The 27,728-nt window shown below is 34.0% G+C and overlaps 1 protein-coding gene across 23 annotated transcripts in view; it reads right to left on the reverse strand.

Annotated features, from left to right (window-relative positions):
- Window positions 1–27,728, reverse strand: part of RIMS1 (regulating synaptic membrane exocytosis 1) — a 699,885-nt gene that overhangs the window by 143,854 nt on the left and 528,303 nt on the right. For 8 of the 23 annotated variants that reach the window (XM_021000178.2, XM_021000174.2, XM_021000179.2 and 5 more), the window contains 2 exons: window positions 14,987–15,058; window positions 6,512–6,624 (listed from right to left, as the gene is read on the reverse strand). In XM_021000178.2, coding sequence (XP_020855837.1) covers window positions 6,512–6,624; window positions 14,987–15,058 — 185 coding nt within the window. Of the gene's footprint in view, window positions 1–1,401; window positions 1,432–6,511; window positions 6,625–8,079; window positions 8,263–14,986; window positions 15,059–21,560; window positions 21,639–27,728 lie in introns of all 23 variants that reach the window. The other 15 variants (XM_078155286.1, XM_078155284.1, XM_078155287.1 and 12 more) reach the window with 4 other exon arrangements.

A 27,728-nucleotide genomic window follows, 5' to 3' on the forward strand; every position in this document is an offset into this window, starting at 1 on the left:
ATTTATTTACAAAGGCAGCTTGATTTTGTTGCTCTAAATGTAGAGCATTACTTTTTTTAAACTGCTTTGTGGAATTCTGAAGTGAACTATTAAATTCTGACATTTCTATGGTAAAGTTTATCAATTAACTATAATTAAAGGACTCTATACCTTTCAGTTGCATTGGGCCTCACTTTAATCCTTCTGAACCCAAAGGACGTGTGTTCCTTCCATGTAGCCATGTAGCATGTACTTTAATGGCAAAAGCAGAATGCACAGAAAGCAGTGCAAAACCATGGGAATAAAAAGAACACATGTCATCTAGTGATACATTTGAAACCAGGATGATAAGAAGTATGGTGCAATGGAATTTAAAGCATTCAAAAAAGGATGGCAATGTATTCACAATACTAGCATTTCTGGAGGTCTTTATGCTGGTAAGGGTAAAACGGGGACTTCATAATAGCACTGAGAGCTCAGTATTTAATGAGCAGAATATTTTAACTATTTTAACTATTGCAGAATATTGGGAAAATTGCAACTGTCCTTTCTGTGCAATGAGGATTGTAAAATGGTAGGTTGCAATTTTCACATTTTGAAAATCCACACCAAAACATTTGGCTCTTGTCAATATAGGAAAAGTCCGGGTAGTATGCAAGGATAGTGAAAGAACCACATAAGTTGGAGCACCAAATGAGCAATCTGAAAATAGGATGTTACCTCAAACAAGATTAAAGAAAAGATCAAATATGAACTGGTAGTTCATTCTTTTGGGGATATCCAGTAATTTACAACCACTGCATCCCTTTGGAGGGAGCAATTCTAGACAGGTTGTAGTTAGGCACAGAAACATTTATCTTCCTATCAAATTCCTAGAAGCATATCTGGATTATTACCTAGGACAACTTTCTGCTCCCCCTTCTGTACCTGATCATATGGTTAGGCTCTTCTTGAAGAAAAGGTGAGACTTAAGTTCTTGACCAAAATTCGAAGAGTAAATGGAATTAACTTTGATACTTTTATTACATTGATAAGGAGCTTCTTGTTACACTGAAATACTCTCTGATTTATCTGTGTATATATGTATATGTATGAATAAATACAGATTTATGAAACACAGATACTAATTTCCTTAAGTAATGGTACTTTCTTCAAGAGTTCATCTAATTTATTCATATACACTGACAATTAACACTGAATATTCTATTCAACACTTTTCAAAAAATTATAGCCTTCTAAATGTATTTCACATTTAAATGCAACAATGCTGAACTTGATACATAATTATAACTTTAAATTAATCTGTTCATTAAAATTTTGACTTTTTAAAATTCAAGAGAGCAAAGTTACAAAATACCTATTACATTTTATAATGGAAAGGTAACAATGTTAAAGGGTTAGAAAAGTTACATTAATATTTACCTTTTGAGGAAGAGCTATATTTGTCTTGTTCTTCAATGAATTAAATGCACATAATGATGGAAACAAAAGAAAGAAATCAGCAAATTTATAGTTAGACAAGGAAATGTGTAATAAGACAATGACATGAACAATAAAAATATATATAATGTATAAAAGTGATATGATAAGTTGTAATGACAAACCATGAGATGCCAAAGTTGAGGCAGGATCAAATATGGTATTAAAAATAATCAAAGAAGGGATGATGGAATCTACTGCCTTCAAACAGACTTTAGTAAAGTCCTCAGAAGATGTCAAATGAAATCACAGAAATGAAGAAGTGAAAATGTAGATAATCTATAACAAAAAGTTCATGATATCTCTCTTCTACTTTTTGGGAATCTCATAATTGTCTACTATCTCTAGAGCTGTTTGCAATGTGATATTAGATTGTCCAGGGGAAATATATTCATTATTTTTTATAGCAGAGTGATTATTTGTGAAATTATTTTATTTATATTTACATTTGTTAATAACAATTACTTTTCTGTAGTTTAGGTTGTATCTAGGTTGTATCACTCTAGCCCATCTAAAATTTGTACTAGTGGTCATTAATAAAAAATTTGCCAAATAAACTCTATTTTCCTCACTTCATCAACATCTCTACATTATGAAGAGTATTCCTTAATCTTATTTCCAAAAGAGAAGTAGTTTGAATTAAGTAGCAAATGGTGGAATTCTGTGTTTTATTCAGCTTTTTCTGATTGTAGTGACAATCAAGTTTCATAAACTGCTACATGATTCACCAGTATATCCATGAAAAACTTGGTCTTAGATATTCTGTGCCTCAAAGTCAGCAGAACTACTAGTGCAAATCTACTGGATGAGACCTCCAAACTGAAGTGATGTTTTGTGTAGGTTTCTAAATTAGATTAACCACAGTTTCCCCCATCTTTCCACCAAAAGCATATGATTATGCAGGGGGAAAAATCATTCTATCCTCTAGATCAGAAAAATATCCCAAGATATTATTATAAGAAACCAAGTATTGTGGAATCCTATTCACTCCTTTGCATTAGGAAAATGTCAGTACACATCTAGTAGGTGACCAAATTCTTAGCTATCTTCCCCTTGCCTACTTCTATGATGTGATAGCATATTATGCAGCTATCCTTTACTTAACATCATCTCTAGAAACTACATGGATATGTACTCTTCTTTTTTCAAGTCTACTTTCTACTAACTGTAAGTTTTCATTCTGTTATAGACCAATGGTGTCAAACTCAATTAAAAACTGGGACCATGTATAAGGATCCCTGTGGATTGCATATTGATTTAGAAAACCACATCTTAATTTTTTACTATGTTTTATTGTATTTTTATTTATATTGGTAAATATTTCCTAATGATGTTTTAATCTGATGTGTCTCACACAGGAGTGTTGTGGGCTACATGTGACCACCATGTTTGAAATCCCTGGGATAGACCAGTTCTCATCTCAACTCTGAATTTCTTGGAGAACCTAGTTTAATTTGAAACCAGGTTGCAGATAGTAGCCATTTAATATTCTACATATAGTAGCCATTTATTAATGGCAGTTGAACCAAATTGTTAAGAATTAAATCCCACAGGGCACATATAGTTTCCTATTTGAGCAGATTATTTTTAAGAGGCTCCAAAACACATTTTATGGACAAGAAGAATTAATTATGTCCTTCCAAAGACATTATTCAGTTTTTTCTCACTAATAATAAAGATTTATCCTAAAGTACAAGAAAGAATATGTAGTGGATTGACTGACTCAAGAAAAATAACCATATAGACAAATGTTCTGATTACCCCAGCAAAAATATTGGGAACAAGATAGTACATGAGTATAGGAAGGAGTAATTTAAGAAGGAGATTACTCTCTACTTTCGTAAGGAGTCAAAATTAGAAATATTACCATATTTGTCCCAAGAGGTTTATAAAAAGTGAGTCTAAGAAAAGTTAAACTAGTGCAGTTGTCAAGTAAAATTGTTCTGAGAAATAAAGAAAAGAAGGAAGAAGGGAAGGAAGGAAGGAAAGAAGGAAGAAAAAAATGAAAAATTGGTAGCACAGAAGAAGCTCAAATAAGTGTAATGGACTCGGATAGATCCATGATTTCATTGATGGGAAATGCCTATGTGGGGAAAAACAAAACAAAACAAAAACTTCTATAAAGAGATCAGCACCTTTTCTGAAATTTAGAGTTTTACAGAGTTGTCTAGAACATCGAAAAATTAAGTGATTTGCCCAGGGTCACACAGTCAGGACGTGTCAGAGGCAGGACTTGAATCAAAGTCAAAGCCAGCTCTCTATCCATTGTGTCATACTAACTCTAAACATGGAAACTCAATGAGTATTATTCTGCTTGAGAAACCGAATATTTATATATGCATGTATATATGTGTAAGTATATATGTATGCATATATGCATATATATACTTATATTAAAATTGTCAGAAAATACAGCAGACTTGTTAGAATAAAGTGTACTCACAGGAAAGTATAATGGATACTACTTCAACCTAAATCCTATCTTTTTCATGAATTGAAATATTTAAGAAATTCTTACAACAAAATGCAATTGAGTCAGAATCAATTACTTGGGCTAATTTAAAAAAATGTGTTATCAAGAAATAGGAACTAAAGATTTTTAAAATTCATTCATCAACGTATTCATAAATATATATGCCAAGTAAATTTTGGCTTATCATGGGAATTCTTGGGGTTTCACTGTTTTGAGCACTTTGACATTGTCTACCACTGTTATCCAAAGCATTTATCTATAATATATCAAAATGAAAACAAATTTAGAAGTACAGATGTCAAAAAATCCCTCTGATACCACAATATATTTTAGCAGTTGTAATTTAAGAACAGACAAATTGCTATGATTCTCAAAGACATATATCATTGAAGAAACACCTAGTAACAGGCAAGCAAAAAAGTTTTAAGTATAATAAGATAAGCTTGTAAAACTAAATTTTAGAAGAAAAACCACGAACAATTCATTCTCAGTCACTTTCGTTCTTCCAACTCAGCAGAAACCTGACAAACTGATGAATTTCTCTGCAAGACATCTGTGAATATTAATATCATGAATAGCAAATATTCAGTATTTAAGGGAAAAATGTGATTATCCTCTAATGGAAATCTGAAATATATCCCCCTTTAATCTGTAGAAGCAATTCTTGGTTTTATGGCAATAATATAGCAACGGTCTCATCATATATGATCAATATGCAGTACAATTATTTGGTATCAAACCCTTAGAGTGCTTGATTTACAAGTGGAGGAAATGCAAAGAATTTCTAAAAAGAATGTCATTTAGGACTCAGATATCTAAGAATATAAAGCTGACAACTCATGATGCCAGCTAAGCACCAAATTTAATATCAGTCTTAAATTGTGCAACAGGAAAACATGAATAGATATGGCAAATCAAGCCTGCACTTGTTTTTGATGTAAATAGGAAAAAATAATTGGTTTCCATTTTTTTTAAAGATGAGTCTCTCCAAACAGTATTCTGACATAATCTCTTAGATAACAGAATGAACAATAGACTTTAGATAAAACTATGAAGAAATAATTAAAAATGAAAATTAGTATTTCAGAAAATAATGTCAAATTTCCACAAAATTAATCATTTCCAAGGGAGGCCCTATTGGTTCCATCTGTAAAAAGAATTTATTGTATATAACCTGAAAGTATGATTCATTAACACATACAAGTCCAAGGTTTTATAGAACCAGCATTCCTCTTCACCACTATGTTCCCTCAGATATATTATGATATCCATTTGAAAAAACATAAATTCATGTCTTTTATTAAACATTCGATTTTCATTTAGAAATAGACTCTCAAAGTTGGAGGAAACTTCAAAAGTCATCTATTTCAACCCATATTTGTGTCATTAAGGCATTTTTACTCTTAGGGATCAACAAAATAGATCAAGGTAAAATAAAATACATAGTACTCGGAAAGAAAATAACTCCGCCACTTTAAAAAATATATATAATTAAAGGTGACATTCCAAGAAATGTCATTATTCAGAGCAGAAATTGAACCAAATGAACTGATAGTTTCCAACTTTTTAATGTAAAAGTTCAGCCATATTATATAACAGTTCTAGTACCCACACTGTAGTTAGCATATAAATGAAAAGAAGAAATCCTAAACATAGAATAAAAGACAAAAAGTGAATTCAGCTATGGTAGATACCAGTAGGGGGAGAAATATTCAGCATTTCAATATTGACTATACATAGTTTCTGTCACATCTATTTTGACTTAGTCAAGGATATTGTATTTATAATTTTATAAGGATACCCAGTCACAATTTTTATAAATTAATTATCAAACACCTATAAACTCTATCAAACACCTACCAACTCCAAGAAACATTATTTCATCTCTATATAACAATAAGAAACATCATCCATTTAAATTAGTTTAAATTTTAATTGGTTCTACAAATTTTTCCCCCCCTCAGGAACCAGCAACCTTATATTCATCATACAAACCATTTGACTGAGATAATATTTGTGACTTCAAATTGTCACTTTAAAAAACAAACTATGTACGTTATAAAATACAACATAGACATTACAAAATAATAAAGTGACATGCATTTCTAAAATTGAATTCAAAATCCAGTCATGTTCACTGTTTGACTCTAGTAAATACTCGCAAATCATAATCCTCATACAGGAAATGTTAAAGGAAATAGCCATTTAGTACTAAGCTGGTAGTTGGGTCAGCAAAGTTAGCCACATGCATTTAGTGGAAGAATTCACTTTAAGGTACTTGTTTCCTTTGATACCTGAAAGGTACTACATAGTGCAAAAGTATTTACTCTTTTGCTTTGTCATTTTCACATTGTAACCTTTATCACTTCCCAAAGATTTTTGTTTTATTACTTAATTAGCATTTTGGACTGACAATCCAAGAATCTAAATAAATCATATTCTTACCATTCACACAATTCTGTCCAGTGTAAAAGGACTTATTTTATGCTAAAAAAAAACCCAAGTGACAGATTCGGAAAAGGGGGTATGATCTGAAACCCAAAATTTATTGACTACGATAGCTCATTCATTAGGTGATACCTTGTTCTATACTGCCGCTTCTTATTGGAACCTGTGGGAGTTGTCTTCCCCTACGACTGCTGAAGGCTGTGTCTGCAGGAGGAGACTGTCCCGGACTTCCTTGTTGGTGCATTCTGCAAGGGAAATGAGGGGGAAAAAGAAACAATGCAAATTCAATACACGTCAATTATCAAATCTGATTTATTTCGCTTTTTCATCTAAGCCAAACATTAAAATGCCTGTCAGATCCTCACTGAAGGAAAAATGTAAACACATGGATGAAAAAGAAAAAGCAATATCAAGGGAGCATGGAAATGGACTGTGAATATATATGTCACAAAATTCTACTTAATAGAATGATAATCAGCTCCTTGAGAGCAGGGGCTGTCCTTTGCCCTTCTCTGTATCCCCAGTGCTTAGTGCAGTGTCTGGCATATAGTAAGCATATAAAAAGTGCTAGTTGAATGACTGGACTTCTGAACTGAGCAGCTTCTAATTGAAATATTTTGATTATATGAGTGTTATTCTATGGATGATCTATTCTTGCTACTGCTGAACCAAACACACATAACTGAAAGCTTCAGAATTTGAATGTGCAACAGAGCTATTAAGCAGACTTTTGCAAATCACCTACAATTCTATGACTAAAAATGATATTTCCAGAATTATGCACACCACCTCCAAACAATTCTAAAGACTAAGGATATATTCATCATTCTTGTATGCTTCCTCAAATTTGCCATTATAGATATTGAAACTTTTTTTTTTAATTGAAATAAAATCTCGACTTTGGACAGATGTCATAGGACTTGGAACAAAGGTAAAAATTAGATAAACAAGATGAGACCTGTGATCTCATTAGGGTAGGGAGTGCCTGATGAATAACTTTCTCTACCACTGCAGGACAACATCTTCTATACACTTAAAAGTCTTAGAGAGTTGCCTGGGGCACTGAGAGAGTAAATTACTTGCCCAGGGTCACAGAGTCAGTATATGTCAGAAGTAAGACATGAACCTGGATCTTCCTAATTTTGAGGCCAGCTCTCTCTGTACATTACTATGCTGCCTCATTAGATAATATTTTATTCTGTGTGATAAGTAGGAAAAGTAATCTAAATTATAGCACAGGAGTTGGGGCTTACTCTAAGTATTTATATATTTATAGTCACATATTTTAAGCTAAGCATCACTAAAATAACTTCTATCTAATTGCTATTCAAGGACATTTTTCCTTGTACATTCTAAAGGGAATGTAAGCTTTTATTCCAAGTAATTCACTGTATGCTGTTTTTCCCACATTTTAAAAATCATTTGATATGAATATGCCACAAACAGATGGAAGGACACAACACAGCCAGATTTAGTTCTTAATGGTGGTTTTGGGGTAGGAAATAGAGAATTTCCATCAATACAGAGAAAATAGATGTAAGTCTTAAAGGAGGTGGGAGAAGTGTGTAAGAGTCATGAAGAAAGGACTCTTAGGTATAGTGCCGTAATGAGCAGAAGCATCGAATGTTCAGGAAGGTACAACACCACACTGACACCTGGAAGGCAGCACATGAATGTGGGGCCATACATGGAATAGCAACCTTGTCAGAAGCGGAGAAGCTGGTGCCGACCCTCCTGGAGCAAGGTGATGTATAGAACACAGTGTTCTGACACTAGAATGCTCACTCGACCTTGAGCGAGAGGGATGTTTTCCCCTAATGACTGGCTGATCAGTTGTTCTTGGGGTAGGGTGTCCCCTTCTAGAAAGATGTTGTGGGAGAACCCTAAAACATTAGGGTCAGAAAAAATTTTCAGTCAACATGTCCACATTATCTTTCCCGCCACCCATTTGCCCAAGGAAAACTTCATTAAATTAATGTAATTGCTTAGTGATGCTCAGAACCAAGCAAAACTCGATCATTTGGCTGCTATATACTGATGTGCAAATAAGTACAAACAAACAATCTAGCACTGAGAATCATCATGCCATGTAAGTTTTAAAGTAATTAATTAATTAAATTCCTTTAACTCAGAACATGTATTTCCTCTTTTTCCAAAGGAACTTTAGGTTCACGTAGAGAAATCTACTTAAGGATGTTTCAAATGTTTTCTTTCAGGAATAGACAATGTATAATGTGTGGAAGATTTAAGATACGATTTTCAAGATGGAGATGGGAATGTGTCTAGCCTTAAGATGTCAGTAGGATAGTGTACTCCTGATGAATGAAGTCTTTCTACCAGGCATATCTGCACATTGTCACTTGAAGTCTGGAGAGCTGGCTAGAGAACTCAAAGATTAAGTAACTTGCCTAGGGTCAAAAAGCCAGTATGCCTCAGAGGCAGCAGGACGTGTACCCAGAACATTGTAACTCCGTCTGGTCCTCTATCCAGTAGAACAGGCTACATTGTTTTTGACGATATTTATGATTTTACTCGGCAACTAGTACTGATATACATTCAAAGATCATTACATATGGCATTCTTATAGTATTAATTATAATGACATTTGCACATTATGAATTCTTGAGGGCTTTAAAATATGGGATAATCAACAAAAAGTGCTTTTGTAAAAGTGAAACAATATCTGCAGATCAAAGCTTTAACCTTAACAATAAGAGTCTGATAAAACATACCAATATCGTAGTTTGTATGTCTTCTCTCTTAATATCAACAGAGAAAGCCAGAAACTTGGCTGTGAATATGATTTCTAAAGTAAGAATTTGGTGAATAAAAGAAGCATAGAACTTACTGCTATTTCTAGGATGTCTGAGTGGAGGCCTTGGTCTTTGATCTGACATCCCTAGTAAATTGTATGGAGACCATTCACCTTTCAAATAGCTATTCTTTTAAACTAATCATATTTTATGCTGTTCATTGGCTAAAACAGTATAACCAGATCCCCTCACACACCTTTTTTTTTGAAAAAACATGACAGTTTGGACCAGATGTTATTCTAATGATGCATTCAGTAATTGGAAATATTTGAGTGTGTACCTTGTTCAAATAGATTGTACTCTTCAGAGTAAAGCATTCAGTTTATAATCACAAGGACAGTTTTTCTTTAGTTATTCATTCAAAATGATCTATTTTCTTCAATTGTCACTGATTTAAGATCTATCTAATTTCACAAAAAGCCAATGTCATGCTTGGGGAACTGAGAGAGAGTATAATTTAAGCAGTTGACAAATATTAATCCAAACCTAGGACTTTGGGTTTGACAGATCTTAGTCATAGTCATTCCAGAAATTTTAGACTGGCAGTGGAGGTACATATTAGAGGCTGCTAGTATTTCAGTTACCAAGGTGGGAAAAAATCACACACCACCCAGATCTTTATTAGTAACCACTCATTTGAATAAACAGAATTTTGAAATCTCTAAAATTGCTACATAGTATAGTCTCATCTGTCTTCGGAGAAGACATCAAGAATTAACTAATAAAGGGCAAGGTGAAATACTGCTCCTTTTCTTTGGTGAAGTTTCATAACATCTGGCAATTATTTCCTGAATCTCAATGCCAAAATTATCACCTAGATCTACAAGAACCAAAACAACATTTTCAAAATAGGGATGATCAAGAGAGAAAAATATTTTATTTAAATATTCAGAAATAAGTAGTCAACATGTCAACGTATCAGTCAAATACGGCTACCTTCATTTTTGTTGTTGTTGGTGGTGGTTCTTTAAGGGGTAGGTGGGTTGAGCTTTGGGCCTGTGATTTTAACCTCTATGGAGAACTTTCAGTGTGGAAATTCTCTCCACAGAAACACTTCAGAAATTCATCTGTAACTGCTAGTTTTCAAGAACTCCCTAGATCAAAGTAGGTTCATCCTGTGAGCTTCAATCATCGTTTTAGTCAAAGAACACAAGTTGAAAGCTACTTTTAAAAACTGGCCTGCAGTTACATATAGATCTTATATTATTGTGATGTACTGTTTTTATTTATAAAAAAGTCTCACAAACTGAACAATTTTTCAATATGAAAAATTGTGAAAACATTGTATTTGTATTTCATTGCATTATCCTTCCATTTATTCTCTGACACATAGTTTCAAATTCTATCTAAATTACATATATCTTTATGGAAATATAATTAATAAGCAGAGAAACAAATAGAAACATAAGTTCCAAATGCTGTAAACTTTCAAGAAGAAATAAATATTTTCTTGCAATAGAATTATAATTAAACTAATGAATACATATGTACAAATACGTACATAGAGTATATCTATGGATAGCTATGTAGTATGTGTATGTGTGTATTTGTGTGTGTGTGTTTGCTTGTTTTGTGTCGATTTTTGAGACTAACTCTAACTTACCCAAGCAGTAAGTGCAATAATAATTCACAGGCCCAATCCCATTATCAATCAGCATGGAAACTTTTAAAGTCCCTGTTTTTCTGACTTGGGTTGATTTGCCCCTCCTTAAGCATTATGGTAACTTCCCCCCGCCCAATGTTTCCTTTTAGTTATTATAAAACATAGACAAAGACCACCCCAGAAAACAAGTAAATAAATTTGTATCTGGGAAACACTCATGTAACTCTTTGATAATCATTTCTATGATCTAGTTTGAATGTGTCCTTCAGAAATTCCTCTTCAGAAATAGACTTTGGTTTAGAAATGAATTGGGCTGACAATAAAACTACTCCACTCATTATGTATGAATCTGCAGAGAGGAATAAGGTAACGTGAACAAAAGTATGAGATACATGGGAAATGTAACCCTAGAGTCATGCAGAATTGTTAGAGAAGGGAAGCATCTGCTTAAACCACGATTCGTCTAATCTTAGTTGGAGAAGAAATTCTCATGGGAACAGTACACATTGTATACATACCATGTTGACTAAATACTATAAGGAAGAGTAGAAGGGAATTTTAATACTACCCTGTTGGAATTATTTTGCTTGAAGTGAAAAAAGGACACTGCAGGCCATTGAGACCTTAGCAAAACTCCTACGCAGAGTAAGGGGGCAGCTAGGTGGTGCAGTAGATAGAGTGCTAGGCCTGGAGTCAGGAAGACCTGAGTTCAAATTTGGCCTCAGACACTTACTAGCTGTGTAACCCATGGCAAGTCACTTAACCCTGTTTGCCTCAGTTTCCTCATCTGTAAGATGGGTTGAAGAAAGAAATGGTAAACCACTCCAGTATCTTTGCCAAGAAAACCCCAAATGAGGTCATGAAGAGTCAGGCATGACTGAAAAAAGAAAACAACAACAAAACAATAAAGAACAACAACAAAAATAATTGCATTGAAATGAACTGAGAAAATTAATACTTTCTCAGTGAATAAATCGAGGCAATTGTGAGGAGATAGCTTTTGGCCTATGATGGAATTTTATGTTGAAATGTCAAAGATTGTATGGCTCTTAAAATCAGTAGGTGGAAAGAATGGAATTTTGGCCACTGTCTTAAAGTGGATGGATACCAAAAGACCAGTAAAAAGAAAGAAAGAAAGAAAGAAAGAAAGAAAGAAAGAAAGAAAGAAAGAAAGAAAGAAGGAAAGAAAGAACAGAAAAGAAAAAAAGAGAGATAAACATTTTGTGTAGACTCTAGACCACTTCCAAAGTTGTTTGGTTCCATTTATTTTAAATTTTACTCTAAGTCAAATCAATAAGCATTATCCCTATTCATTTATGTATTCGATTCATTTCTAAACCAAAGTCTTTCTGAAGAGGAATTTCTGAAGGACACATTCAAACTAAATCATAGAAACGATTTTCAAAGAGTTACGTGTCAGTTTCCCAGACACAAATTTATTTACTTGTTTTCTGGTGTGGTTCTTGTCTATGTTTTGTAATAACTAAAATGAAACATTGTGGCTAGTTCTATCAGATTTCTTGTGCGCTACTTAATAATTTCAGAAGGGTCTGCTTTATTCAAGTAGCAAGCCAACAGGGAATTACACTGGAAGGTCTTAACTTTTCCCATTAAATATTATTTGCCATAAACATTAGAGAAAAAATAAACACCTTTTTATTATTGCTCTGAGAGGCAGTATACTATAGTGAATATAAGATTGGCCTTGGAGTGAGAAAGAAATGGGTTAAAGTCCTACAACCGACCTATATTCACTATGCCACCCCAGGCAAGCCATCTAACCTCTCAGTTTCCTAGTCACTTCACTGAGACTGGTAGTTCTAGAGATGAATGGCAAATCTCTATTGGTAAAGGGGCTTTGTCATTGAGAGTCACGCACACTGATGAGATCACAGATCTGGACAAAACCAAATGATTGCAAATGTGTTGTGTGTGTGTGTGTGTGTGTGTGTGTGTGTGTGTGTGTGTGTGTGTATGTTTGTATGTACAGAACTAACTTATGCTCTTGACTGAGGGGAAGAAGACATTGGAAATTTGGAAAGTGGAAAAGAAAGGAAAATGTTCAGAAGGGTAGATTTTGGGATTTAACTTTAGAAATAAGCTGTTGGTGTTCAGTTCCATTGACCCCAGGAAATCAATAACTTCCAGAAATATGAAGTGATCAGTTACTTTTAAAACCTGAAGAATTTGGTTGATTATGTTTGCTTCTCTAAATTCTATGAATAATCAAAGAGATCTTATTTATTCTATGGGAATAAAACATTGAAGAATAGTGCAAAAAAACAGTAGCAATGTGGTATTGGATAAAAGTAATGTAAAGAAGACAATGTACTCATTTTTCTCTGGTTTTCTCTATACAAATGATTTTTTGACAGAACAACCAGCGGATTGATTACTTGACATAGTTGTTTAAGACACTGTCTATATATGAATTGTATGGGTTTACTCTAAGATTATAATTTCTTTACAATGAGGAGATGCTCTTACATAATATCAATTGTCATGAAAAAGTGTTGTCAATTGAATGCCCCAAAATATTAAGCCTCATTTTTTCCCCCAGGGTGAGAGACTATACAAAATCATAGAGACTCAAAGGCTCAGAACCTAAATGAAAAACAGGGTAACCTCTCTAAAGAATCTATTCTTTACAGAAGATGTAATTTTAGCAAAAAAAATTAATTTGGCCATTACATTTTACTTTGTCAGACTACTCATATTCTTTCTGATCAGGTATGTCACTAGTTCGATATTATTCAACTGTAAAAGTTGATGAACATAAATATATGATATTTCCAAAGAAATAGTGAATTAAGAAAACTACAGTCGTGGTGTATTCAAGTGAAGGCTACTGGCATTGGGCTGCTGTAGAAGCTGTGCTAAAATTTAGCAAAACATCATTTTGTGATATAAAGTACCTTAAAAATAGAATAGGTGGCACATCACTTTTTTATGAATTCTTTTAATATTTAATAATTTTGGGGGAAATAATTAAATGTTTTTCATTTTACTCTTAGTTATACTTTTACATGTGTTATGGGATATTTGGGGATACTAAATATAGATTTTGTATGAGAGAATTAAGTATTTTTAACACAAATAATTTTACATTTTAACTCAAACCATATCTTTAATTCTGATATAGCTGTCATGTCATAGTTGATGAGAAGTGTGGTAGAGTGAACAAAACACTAACTCTGGAGTCTAAGGATCTGGATTTGAATTTTAGAACCTGGCCTCATTGTCCTCACCAAAAAAATAAAATTTGGATTATATGACTTCTATGGTAGTTTCATCTATCAACCAGATAATCAGCAAGCATTTAGGAAGCTCCTACTATGTACCAGACAGAATACTAAGCATTGGAGATGCCAAGTCAGTTCCTGTCCTCCTCTAACTTCATGCTGCTGCTGGGGAAATGACAGTAAAGGAACATTCTACAAATTAAAAGAGTCTATGATCTTCTTCATGGAACCTATAGAAAATAGTGGCATTTGCTAAGTATAGACAAAAAATATTAAAACTGCTGGCATACTAATACTTGGAAATACAGAATATTAATACAGTTGTAGTGAGACAGTAGTGTGGTGTAGTGAGTTAGCCTCACCATAGGGTCCTGGGTTTGAGTCCTGCTTCTGACACCCAGTTGTTGTGTGATCTTGGGCAAGTTACCTAATCTCTTGGTGCTCTTGACAACTGTAAAGAAGCTGTTGACATGCATTGGTATATGAAGCTTTTTCCACTGAGGAATTCCTTCTACCAATGAAATCACACATCCAGGACCTATTCGTTATTGAATTTGTGGATTGAACTCAAAAAACTGAAACTGAGTTCAAATGCTTCAGGGTACATGAAGCTATATGTAAAGATGAGAAGTAGATGCAGCCTCCTCCAATGAGTAATAAAAACAGCAAAAGCCAATGCAAGATTTAGAAACTGGAACCTTTGTCCAAGGGATTGCCTTTAAATTGCCATATTCTTACCCTAACATAAGAGAATGTACCCAGACAATAATAGGGATTATTCAATAAATAACCTTTAATTTCACAAAATTAGTTTTGTATTTGAACACTTCAAACAAGAGCCAGTGAATAAGGAACACACTTAGATATATATGTTAAAATATATAATATATATGTATGTATATGTTAAAATCAAAGATGGCCATGAACAATGTCATAGGGCTAAGCCTACCTTTCTGCATCAGATGCATTGCTTTTCCTAGTCTGTTTTTGGTTGCTAGATCTTTCCGACTTTCGAGATTGCCTGTGAAATGAGATGTTAAAAAGTACAGAAAATATGATAAATAAAGCCATAATCATATAACAAAATGATAAAAAGAAACTGACAGATGGAAAACTGCTTTGTAGCTCTTCTCAGCAAATAGTTTTAGGAATCAGTGTTTTCCAATTAAAAACCCATTTAGAAACTGGAAATACAGAAGAGAAGAGTTGTCAGATGGGAACACCTGGTACTAGAAGCAGGAAGGGGGCTCATTTCCACCTCTTAGCTCCACATGAAAATAGTTGAAGGTGGATCCCTGAATAGCCATTTTTTTCCATTGACAAGCAGAAAATGAGGTGAGAAAAAGCAATGCTAGGAAAGATGATGGTGACAGTGATATGAGAGTTAATACATCATTTAAAAGTATGAGAATAGAACCAAATCTACATTGAAAGCCAATAGCTTTCTCAGAAGGTTCCATGACAAAGAAGAGTGCTACCACCCAACCTGCTCCATCAAAGTGAAATAAAGTGCATTCTCAAATCTAGTAACTCTATTGCTTCCCCCTTTGTCCTATATATTTTCCCTATGTTGCTTATTCAATCAAGTAACTCTTCTGAAGATTTTTTCATTTAAATATCATAAAATCATTGAACTGGTATAGAGGTTCTCCACAATTTCGGGATTTTGCTTCTCAGAAGTTTATATGTCACACCTTGTAACTCCAGATTCATTTTCTTATAGAAACAGTAGGTTATATAGACATATTCTGCTCACAAAAGACTACTTAGTCCTTGAACTACTGTGTGTGTGTGTGTGTCTGTGTGTGTGTGTATGCACACACACAGACACACACACACATCCATATATATACATTTACAAATGAAATGTAGTTAAAATAAATTTGAAGTATTAACAATTAGATGAAAAAACACGTGATTTGGTTTCTTTTGTTATTGTTGTTTGTTTTTTAATATTGTTAATGTTAGTATTAAAGGTTCTGCTGCCCTCTTTTCTAGCACCCTGGTCAGCATTTGTTTTCCCCCAACCTTAGCTCTAGGATATCCTGCCCTACTAATTACGCTCTACTGTTATTTGTCACTTTACTACAAGCTGTCTGCCCCCATTCTTCAACCACACCAGAGGGAATTCCATCTCTGTACTGATCTCTTTCCTGTTATCCAAGATTAGGGAGCCATGGAGGACTGAGACACCAGAGCACTTGGTACCTGGAATTAATGACCACCTGTGTTTTAAAGTGCCAATTTTTGAGAGACATTAGCTGCTCTGGCAGTGCCAAGCTAATGCCTTACTGATAATGCATTATTATTGGGGAAGTTTGGGAAGAGAACAGTCCCATCCTGCCTTATGCCTGGCTGCATAATAGAACATTCTTCAAAATAATATCAATTCACATTTTTATAGTGCATTAAGGCTTATGAAGTCCTTCACTGATCTCATTTGATCCTTTACAATAACCCTGTTACACTGATGATATTTTAATGCACACTTTACAGAGGAGGAAACTGAGACCCAGAGAGGTTAAATAATGTGCCTGGTACCCAATCTGGGGACATGATTCCTGATTCCAAGTCCAGCACTCTGTTCACTATGTCATCTCATTTTTTCTCCTAGATTTTGACCCTAAAAGCCCCGAGGAAGTGGCTACCTAGTGGCCAGAATTAGCAGAGGGATGAAGACTCCTGGCTGGTTGGGAATGTCCCTCAACAATTCATCAAAGTGATACATTAACCCTTTTCACTGTTGAATTAAGAGAGAGCTTTATACTGTTCCTTTTCATTAGCTTCCTTCCAGTTAATTACATAGTGAAATGATTAGGAGTATCTAATTCATGTATAAAGGTTCTTAAGTCAAGTCTTAGCATCTTGGGAACTACCTATATCAACTTATATTTGTTCTGAAATGGCAATGAAACTTTAAACTTTCCTTTCCTGATGACTTAAAGATCTTAACAAAGCAGAAAAGTCTTTTCACCTTTCACATGTAACTCTCACAGAAATTCCAAATGATGAGTACTTAATTTTGACAATGCTCTGTACAATGTTGTAGTGCTTAACTTAATTTTTATGAGTGGTTAAATTTGTGCTTTTACTCTGATGAGTGCCTAACTCAGTTTAGACAATTCTAGGCACAATGAAGAAGAAAACAGCAAATTCCCCAAAGGAGAAAAGTTCCATCCATCTGCAATCCATGCTTGTAACAGTATCTGTCATTGCAATGGCCAGATATTTGGGATGGCTTCATTACAAAGGTTTAGCCTAAACATACTATAGCCATGTGATATCTATTATGATTAATAATGATAATAAGTCATGAAACTAATTATACTGGGACTACCTGGAATCTAAAGAAATTATTCTGTTTTGAGCTTTAGCTTGGTAGGTACAGGTCTAACAATTACACAAGAAATAAAGCTCTTTCTAACTCTATAAATGCTTCATTGTGTAGGCACACTGTGACTAAATAAGAATTTAAATTGGAATAATTTTTAGCATTAGTTAAAATATGTAATAGGTTAAAGTCAAAATGAGGTGTCATATGAAAATTATTCCTATTGGAAATAGTTTCAAAATTAGATCTCTGTGCTGCATGAACTATCATCTGGAGCCAGCTAGACCCAGGTCATGAGAACTGATTGTTAAACTTACAGTTTGAACATATATCTTGGATATCAGAAAATGCTACAAATCAGTGCTTGATTTTTTATTTTTGTCTAAATTTTTAAAAGTAAAGGAGAAAATGTCAATAATGCAGCTTAAATGTTATCAAACTTTACCAGTACATCCCTGATTATAGAAGATATCTAAAATTTGTAAAAGGTACTCTGAGAGTGAACCAGTCTTGCATCTTGAAGACAAGGCTCAAGTTCTGCCTTAGACACATTATTACTAAGTGGTCCTGGGCAAGTCACTTGCCCTCTCAGTGTAATCATATAATTCCGAAAGATCTGAACCTATAAAACAATTTCTGATTTACCTAGAGGGAATTTCCTTACTGGAACTTCTCGGTATCAATGAAATCACAGGTCTTGGATCAAAAAAATATGAACAAAACTTAGTAAAGTCATTCTTCTTATGAGTATTGCCTATTTTCAAGAGAGAGTATTAGAAAAGGGTTTAAAGAGGTGATCCTGACTACAGAATTAACATTTCCCTCAAAGTGGACAATTTCATAAATTTCCTCTTTAAGCCTTTCTTCATATGTGGCATTTGAAGAAAGTGTCATAAACCTAAGTAAAGCAAGGATGAGGTGCCAAGCTACCATTTACTAGACACTTAACTAGCTATGTGACCTTGGGCAAGTCACTTAACCCTGTTTACCTCAATTTCCTCACCTGTAAAATAAGCTGAAGAAGGAAATGACAAACTACTCTAGTATCTTTGCCAAGAGAACCCCAAAAGGGGTTATGAAAAATCAGACATAATTGAAAAAAAGAAATAAACAACAGATGAGTACACTGATGAGGACAAGATGAGTGTTCCTGACTCCAGGCCTGGTATGCTACCCACTGTGCCACCTGCCTGACCTATTTTATTATACCACAGACATACATTTTTACACATACAATCAAAATAGTTCATGATATTTTGGACATTAGAAGGATATTATATCTTCTTTAAGGTAGTTTATTTTCCAATCTTCTCATTTCCTAAAGGCACAGAGAGGCTAAGTTACTGGACAAATGTCATACAGCATTTTGTGAGAGAGTAACATCTAAAATCTAGATCACCAGGCTCCCAGTTCAGGGTTCTCTCTACATATGCTGTGCTACACTGCTATTCTAGATGAAGTTATGATTATCTAATGGGCATCTGTGACCAGTGTTGTAAGATAAGTATGACAACCTTCACAGCATTTTAAACTTGTCTCATATCATTTCCCATAAGTGGAGTTATTCTTCGATATACTATATACATTCTTAGATGGGGAGTCAATATACTACAACAGAAAGATTACTGGCTCTGGAGTCTGCAGGTCTGGATTCAAATCCTGCCCCCTATTGTCCTTGTTGTTTTTATTCAGTTGTTTCAGTCACATCTGACTCTTCATGATACCATTACGGGTTTTCTTGGAAAAAACACTGGAGTGGTTTGTCATTTCTTTTTCTGGTTCATTTCACAGATCAGGAAACTGAGGCAAATAGGTTAAGTGACTTATCACACAGCTAGTAAGCACCTGAGGCCAGATTTGAACTCAGGAAGATGAGTCTTCTTGACTCTGGAGCTGGCACGCTAGCCACTGCACCGACTGCTTCTTACGTATGTATGTCCTTAATACTGTGTCCTTCGCAAGAATGTCCTTAATATCTGTATTATTCTCAATTTTTTTTTCTGAATATCACTTTGAAGAATTAAGAAAGTAAGGACGGGCAGCTAGGTGGCACAGTGGATAGAGCACTGGCCCTGAAGTCAGGAGGACCTGAGTTCAAATCCGGCCTCAGATATACAACACTCTCACTAGCTGTGTGACCCTGGGCAAGTCACTTAATCCCATTGCCTAGCCAAAAAACCAAAGAAAGTAAGGACAAGGTAATTATTGATATTTTCTCACTTTACTGTTTTTGGGGAGGAGATAAAAATAAAGTTAATGATTTTTTCCCACATTCTTAGTATCTACTCTCTGTTTCAGATATATAGAGAATGATTCCTTCAACACCCTCAAAATTATGTTCCTGTCTGAACTGACTTTCTCAATGTGTATACTTGGTCCAGTTCAACTGTTCTTCCAATTTTTGCTTCCTTTCATGCCATTTCTACTTCTTCATGAGACACTCCAAGAACTGTGCTGTTAGATTTCAAACACTGTGACTCAAATATTGGGGATGAGGAAAAAAAAAAAGGTTTGCTACATACGCCTTTACAAGTCTTTTCTACATGTTATTTGCTTGTCCCATTCCCAACCCTATATGTTTTTTAGATAGCTAATTTGAGTTACTTGTTGAACTTTCCTCAGGATCCTTTTTTTTTCTAGTTCATTGACTGAAGGCTCTCCCTTGACAAAGTGTCTCCATGATAATGTCAAAAAATGGAAAAGGCCTTTCCTAAGAACGATCAGGTTCTCCAGATACCTATTTGCAGAATATCATGATGGAATAAATGTGCTGTTGAGGCCTCCAAAACAAGATCTGTTATAACTTGAAAAAATTTGATCTGGCTAAATACATGCTGCTGTTAGTCATTTCAGTTGTGTTCAAATCTTTGTGAATGTATTTGGTGTTTTCTTGGCAAAGATACTGGAGAGATTTGCCATTTCCTTCTCCTTTATAGATCAAGAAACTGAGGCAAAAAGGGTTAAGTGACTTGCCCAGGGTCACATAGCTAGTACATGTCTGAGGCTGAATTTGAACTCCAGGCCTGGTATTCTATCCACTGCACTACTTAGCTGCATATAATATATGTATGTATACATACATATATGTATATTGATGTGTATATATAAGTATATACATATATGTATATACATATATGTATATATGTATACCTATAGCCATATATACTTATATATATATACCTATACACATAGGAATGGCAAATGTATGAATAATTCCTATTTTACAAATTATGATATATGGTTGGATAGACAAAATATGAGGTAAAAAAGCCAAAATTAAAAGATGGCCTTGAGCATGTTGGAATCCCTCTTGTGGAGGATTTAGAGGACAAGGACAAGAGTTATACAGGATGAGAAGGCATAAATGGAATATAATCTGTACCCTTGGGGAGAGTATCTACTTTAATGAAATAATAAATTCCTTTAAGTGAAACTTGTATTATTGGTTATATTAAATGTTTCTTTGGTTCTTGACAATAGTCAGGGCAGATTATATTTGGCTATAGACATATGTCTAAAATAACACATAGAGCACTGGATTAGGTATCAGAACACTTTGATTCTTGTTCCAACTCTTTCATGATGAGCTTGTATAACCTTGGGAATGTTACCTTTCTTAGTCTCAATTTCCTCAACTGTATAGAGGGGAAGAATAACTGCCCTTCCAGAGAATTGTTATAAAGATCAAAAAAGATAATGTAGATAAAACCATTCTGAAAAGTTTAAAGATTTTAAAATGTAAGAAATATTTAAAAGGAAAGAGTCTTAATGACCATCAAACACATGGCTTCCCTAAACAAACCTAAATTTATGAAGACATAAATGCTATCTAGTTTTCCTTTAAGTTTCATTTTCCTACATTACTATTTGCAATTCACTTGGTTTAAATGTGAAACAAATTTAATTTGATCTTACTTGCAAATTGTCACTTTTATATTTATTGATAAATAACTGATTAGCAATCTATTACATGAAGATATTTTACAAACTAATGATATTTTGTAAATTGAACAACTCTATTAATTATCATATCTAGTCCATGAAATAAAATAACAGCTGAAAACATTCAAATACTAAGATGAGGAAATTATGCTAAAAATTATAGACATTTCTATTCCCGTGAAATAGAAACCAAATCCTACCATAAAATAATTATTTTTTATTGAAACTAAAATCTGATAAATTAGGATACCTCTGTGTTGTTGCTGGTTTAGCACTTTGGTGGCTTATACTGTCTTGTTTGGGAATGCAAGACTCCAACATCCGGGTCCTTCATAATTTGGGGAACATGGAATTGGATTTGGACATAATGGATAGAAACAGAGAGATGGTCACATGCAATGAAGATGGCCACATGCAATCAAAAGCTTCAAAACCATATGTGTATACATTCAGTCATCAAATACTCAAGTACTATTTCTGATGCCCTTACAGAGGGCACATTTCTTTTGTGCACATAAAGGATATTTTTTTTAAAAACAGTGGCATCTAGACACAAAGAATGATGAAAAGCACGAGAAATGGTTAAATGGTATACATAGTAAGTGATTACATTGCATCATAATTATGACTTATTAGAATTTTTCTTCATAACATTGAGTGTACCTATACAAAAGCCAACAATTTCCCCCCTCAGGGAGGAAATGTTGACTTAGGTGATTTGATGAGGCCTAAAGATCCTACTTTGTTTTCGCCAATGAATGTGAATTTATTCACATCAAATCATTGAAAACAACTTGTTCTCTGGCCCTCTCTGTCCTGGGCTCTTGTGCTTGGCACCTAAGTGGAGAGTGGACATAGCTAATTGATGTATAAAACAAATTCCACCAGAATGGAACCTGGTCAAGAGAATTTTTGCTATGTAAACTCACTGTTTAATTTTAAGTACCAAATAAGTAAGCTAAAATGAACCAGATTATTTTGATCTTATCTTCTTATCTCTACCTCTTTCCATCAGGCTCTTCAACTTTCTTAGAGCCTAGCAACTTTCAGCCTATAGCTGGATTTACCCACAAAAACATTTTGTCCCTAAACACACTTTTTGTTGCCACTGTATAGATGAATGCCCCAAATCTTTGTGACCAGAATATTTATGCCAATGGCTCCACGAACAGAAAACAATCAAAAACAAGAACAAAGCAAAACAAACAAACAAAAAGTTCAAAAGAGATTTGCAAATGTGTTAGGAAAGAAATAAATGTTTTGTCCTGGATAATTTAAACTTGACAGTTTAAAACATTTAAAATGTTAATAAATAAGTCACCCAACATTTATTAAGCACTTGATATATGCAAAGCACCATAGGAAGCCCTAAAATGAATATAGTTCAAAAAATAAAACTTAATATCCCCAAATAATCTATATTTTCACTTGAGGATATTCTTGTACTTAACAGTCTACTAACTGTACATCATCCTGATTTAGGGACAATCAAAAAATAGAGAATTAATGACTGATTTCCCCAAAGTATATGATACTAATTATAATTCCTATAGTTTGACTCATATTTTTAAAAATTCTTTTTAAGCATTGCAAGTTGGCTCACATTTTGTTCAGAGGCAGAAACACAACTGGAGTACATATAAACTACAGCAGCTTTAAGGAATTTAAAGAAAGCTATTTGCACAGCAAATCTTTGTTCTGAGAACATCAAGTTCTCAACTGGGTAAATTATAGCATATTAAAAATAGCATTTATGTCAAGGGGACACTGCCACTGAAATAGTAAAATTAAAAGGCTTGCCTTCATCTTGCAAATTCATGTCCCTGCCTTCTCTTCCCTTCTTCCCCCCAACAGTGTAGCTACCAAATACCCAGGATACACTTCAAGGTCAGAAATGCCTACCTTATTTGTAACAGTGCTTAACAAATATCCAAAGCATTACTTAAAAAAAAAGTTAAATACAATAGATAATTCAAGGTGGCTAAGAAAGGGAGACCTCTTTCAATATCATTTTTTAAAAAGTGGACTAAAATACTGAATAACTAGAAAGCATAAAATAAAGTGTTTCAAAGTGTTTAAGCACAGTGTGAATTTTGATAGCAAAACATTTTTGAACCGCTATTATCAGTTTATCTTTCTTACATATGCTGTATCAATTACTGAAGATATACTTTATGTGTGTGAAAAAAAATTATATCCCAAACAACTAAAATATGAGAAGCACTTATTATATAATGGACATACAGCAGACATCAATGTCAAGAAGGTATGAGTTCAAGCTCTGTCGGTCATAAATACTTGCTCTGTGGGCAAGTGACTTAACCTCTCAGTGTAACGTGTAAAGTAAAATTTTATCAGATTCAGTCAACTAATAATTGTATAGCCAACACACACACACATCCCTTTAAAGTTTGTACTGTTCTTTGTAAATATCATCTCATTGTATCCTCAAAACAGCCCTGAAAGGTATGTGCTATTATTATCCCCATTTAATAGATGAGGAAACTGAGGTAAAAGTTAAGTGACTTGCTCAGAGTCACACACTAAGGATTTGAACATAGATCTTTTTGACTTCAAGTCCAATGCTCTATCCACTTCACTATCTAGTTGCCATCAAGTAAAATGGGATTTTAAAAGAGATGCCTAGGACGTATCTCTTTTTTTGCAGAATACTCAGGGCTTAAATGTATTTGTGATCTAATCAGCTGGGAACTTCTTACTGGTGATGCCAATCACTTGCTGGGCAATTTCTGTCCATGTCCTCTCACATATTTACTTCCAGGGCTCCATCCAATGTGCCGGATGCCTTCCTGGCTTTCTCCTGGTATTGCCAGGGCACTCTGACTCTTCATCTCTCATTCCTTATTCCTACCACATGACTAGTCCATCTTTTCTTCCCATCATACAGTTTGATGAGGACATCTCTTTTTCCCTCTTTGGCATTCCTTTTTGGTAATATGTTGGAATTGTAATTCTTTGAAGGTGATGGTATTCTAACTTAACTACCACATTACCAGGAACGTATCAGTATTGAAAAGATAGGCCTTTGTTTCATAGGAAGTTTGAGTCATTAAATAAGCTTTGCAATTTCCTGATGGTAATCTAGCTTATTCTCTTTCTTTTCACCTCTAGCTCTATTTACTGTCTATTGATACTGTCTGACCCACATATACATGCTGGTGGGACATGCTGAAATCTGGGCAATGAACATTCTCTATTCATGTTTTCTTCACGGATGGGCATGCCAAACTGTATAGATCTCTTTCAGGAATCTCTGCAATATACTGGGACTTAAAACAATCTGAACAATGTTATCTGTGAAGAGGAATATCTAGAAGACTTCATCATCCACAGGGAATCTTTCTTTGACCCGGACTCCATGCTAAATTTCCTCCAAAGTAGCTTTGGCAAGCACACATTTCTAGATGTTGTGCCTCACCTGATGTTTAATAGCAGAAGGTATTGAACAGGATTATTTAAGTTATATTTTTCAAGGTATCTGGAATGTTTTTAATACTTGGATGATTTCAATAAGAGAGATACATTATTTTAAAATACCCTATAAATCACCATTTTCTTTTACTGAAGCATTTAAAAAAATAATCAATACATGATAAGCACAGTGGTTTCTATGATTCCTAACATCTCCCAGTCAGTTGTAACGTGTAAAGATATAGTCCATTGCTATATATTACTTTGTAAACACTTCATTGTTTCCCCAATCAGGATGCTCTCAATTTTTTTACAGATGACCCATAGAAATTTTTGTGTATATGAGAGAGTAAACATATTGATGTTCTCTTGGCCATTTTTTAAAGTATTAATATAATCTGAGTTTTTTGAATATCTTTGGTACATTGCTTATTGATTTCTCAATACCCACAAAATCATGTCATGTCCAGCAAATATCTTCTTGATCCAATTTGGCTGATGCTTATCTTATCTTATCTATGTTCTCATTAGTGCCATTTCTACTTCTATTGACAATGCCAGAACTGTGATGTTAGGGTCCATATGTGGTTGCTTGACCATCGTTGATCGAATGAAGAGTTTGGTGTATTGATTTTTGCATATCTTTCCAATTTACTTCTATCTTCAAATCCTTGCTTAACTGGATATCTTGTCAAATTTTCCTTAAACTTGTTTTAAAATCCACTGATTCTCTGTGCTTTGTATCAAACTGCCTACAATTATTATGTTCTTAGTTAGATATTGCAAATGAGTTTATATTACAAAGGTAACCTTTGCCAACCCTCTCTGTCTATTTGACAAGTGAGTTAAATGTTTTCTGTATAAAATGCTTTCCAGGTTCTCTTGATTTTTCCGTTGTGGCAATTAATTTATATTATTTAAACTTTTGAATAAAATTATAATATTTGGTGTCAATTTTATTCTTTTGTCCACTTCTCATTTACTTTTCATTACTTGTTTAACATTTGCAGAATATCTTAGCCAGATCTGAAGAAATGTATCACTATAATTCTGACTGGCCACCAGGTTCAAATTGCAACCATATGACCTTAGGTGAGTCACTTAACCTTTTGAAGTCATTTACCCATAGTTAAAATGATAGTCTTAGATTAAATGATATACTTCTAAGGTCCCTTCTATCTCAAAATCTATGTCACTTCACCTCTTTGAGGAGCCATCATAACCTTGAATAATATAATCCTTTCTGGGATAATGTATTTTTGTTTGCTTGTTTTTGTTGTTGTTATTGTTTTGCTCTGACTATAGCTAGCAAACAGTCTACAAAGGCTATAGTCTGCTAACATTAATGCCTCAGAATGTACTCTCTGCTCACATCAACTTTTTTACATGAACCTCTTCCTAGTCTCTTCATTTGTTAGTGCCCTGCCTCTCTAACTTTCTTTTATTTATATTTATTCTCTTTATATTATGTACATATGTTTATTCTCTTTTATATGCATACATGCAATATATGTGTATGTATATACATGTATGTATGTATGTGTGTATGTATGTGTGTAAGCTTGTTGCCTCCCCTATTAGAAAATAAGATATTTGCAAATAGGAATCATTTTATTAATTCTGTGCTGCCCCCCATCTAAAGCCTAGTGCAGTGCCTGTTTTATGGTAATACATTTAGTGGGAAAGGAAAGGGCTAAGGCTTTATATAGCTCTCACTGTATGTTAGGTACTGTGCTACGTGTTTTTTTTATAAATATTATCTCACTTGATTTTCAAAACAAACCTGGGAGATAGGTGCTGTTATGATTTTCATTTTACAGTCAAGGAAATGGATGCAAACAGAGGTTAAATGACTTGCCTAGGGTCACTCAACTAGTAAAGTCTGAGGCTGGATTTGAACTCAGGCCTCCTTGACTCCAGGTCCAGCACTCTATTCACTATACCACCCACCTAATGCTTGTGGATTGACTGATTAATAGCGGAAATACCCATACAGATTAAGTTTTTTTTTTTGGAAGCATTTGCTTGAGAAAGCATTTTCAAAGGGAAAAGAAAAGGTTTAATACTTCTTAAACATTTGAAGAAAACTTAACCCAGAGTCTCAAAGTATCTAAAATTATAAGTTTCCTTAGACAGTGAACGATGATAAAATTAATTTTGCATATTGTCTAACTGGATAAATTGCATTTAAAATAGCCATGTGGGTATAATTGAACTATTTTTTTAAATGCTTTTTTTCCATCTATTTTAGATATCAGAAAAAGAGTATATCATTTTCTCCTTCTCCTCTTACATACACCTTAACTTTTCTAATTGGTATCTCAAAGGAAAGTTTATTGATAACTGAAAACCCTAAAATCAAACAAATCAAGCACAAAATAATGAATAATATTTCTTGGCAGGAAATATGCAATCATAAGTTTCCCTGAATCAAATTTAGTTAAAGTTTTCAATAAGACCTGACCTTTGATTTACATTTTAGGAACTGATTAAATTTTTGCCAACACTAAAAAGAAAACAAGTCTAACATTACAAACTATCAGCATATTCAACTCAATGAATATTAAAAATAGTACAACAGGTCCAAAAATGGATTGGAAGAAGGATAACAAAACTAAACCGGAAGCAATGGAAGATGTTGTGACCTGTGGGCATCAGCAGAAAATGAATGGCATCGTTTGGCCAAACCAAGTTTGCCAGCAAAATTGACCCTGTACAAGTCTGGACTTAAAAAAGGTGAAAATATGAAATATGTCACTCCCAACTATTGCACGGTAAATGTCACAGAGCCTCTCTCTTTCACACACCAGAACTCATCAACAATAATTCTGAGAAATGAGATGACTGAGACTGATTCACCGCTGAAGAATAAAAGAAACAGACTCTGCAGCAGAAATTAAGGTATTATAAAGCACCTGAGGACACACATGGTTGATGTTTAAAGATTGTTTTAGCACTGAAATTAATATTAAAATATTTTGCAACA

Source organism: Phascolarctos cinereus, unplaced genomic scaffold (genome assembly GCF_003287225.1).
Source record: "Phascolarctos cinereus isolate Bilbo 61053 unplaced genomic scaffold, phaCin_HiC Scaffold_5;HRSCAF=322, whole genome shotgun sequence".
Taxonomy (NCBI): Eukaryota; Metazoa; Chordata; class Mammalia; order Diprotodontia; family Phascolarctidae; genus Phascolarctos; species Phascolarctos cinereus.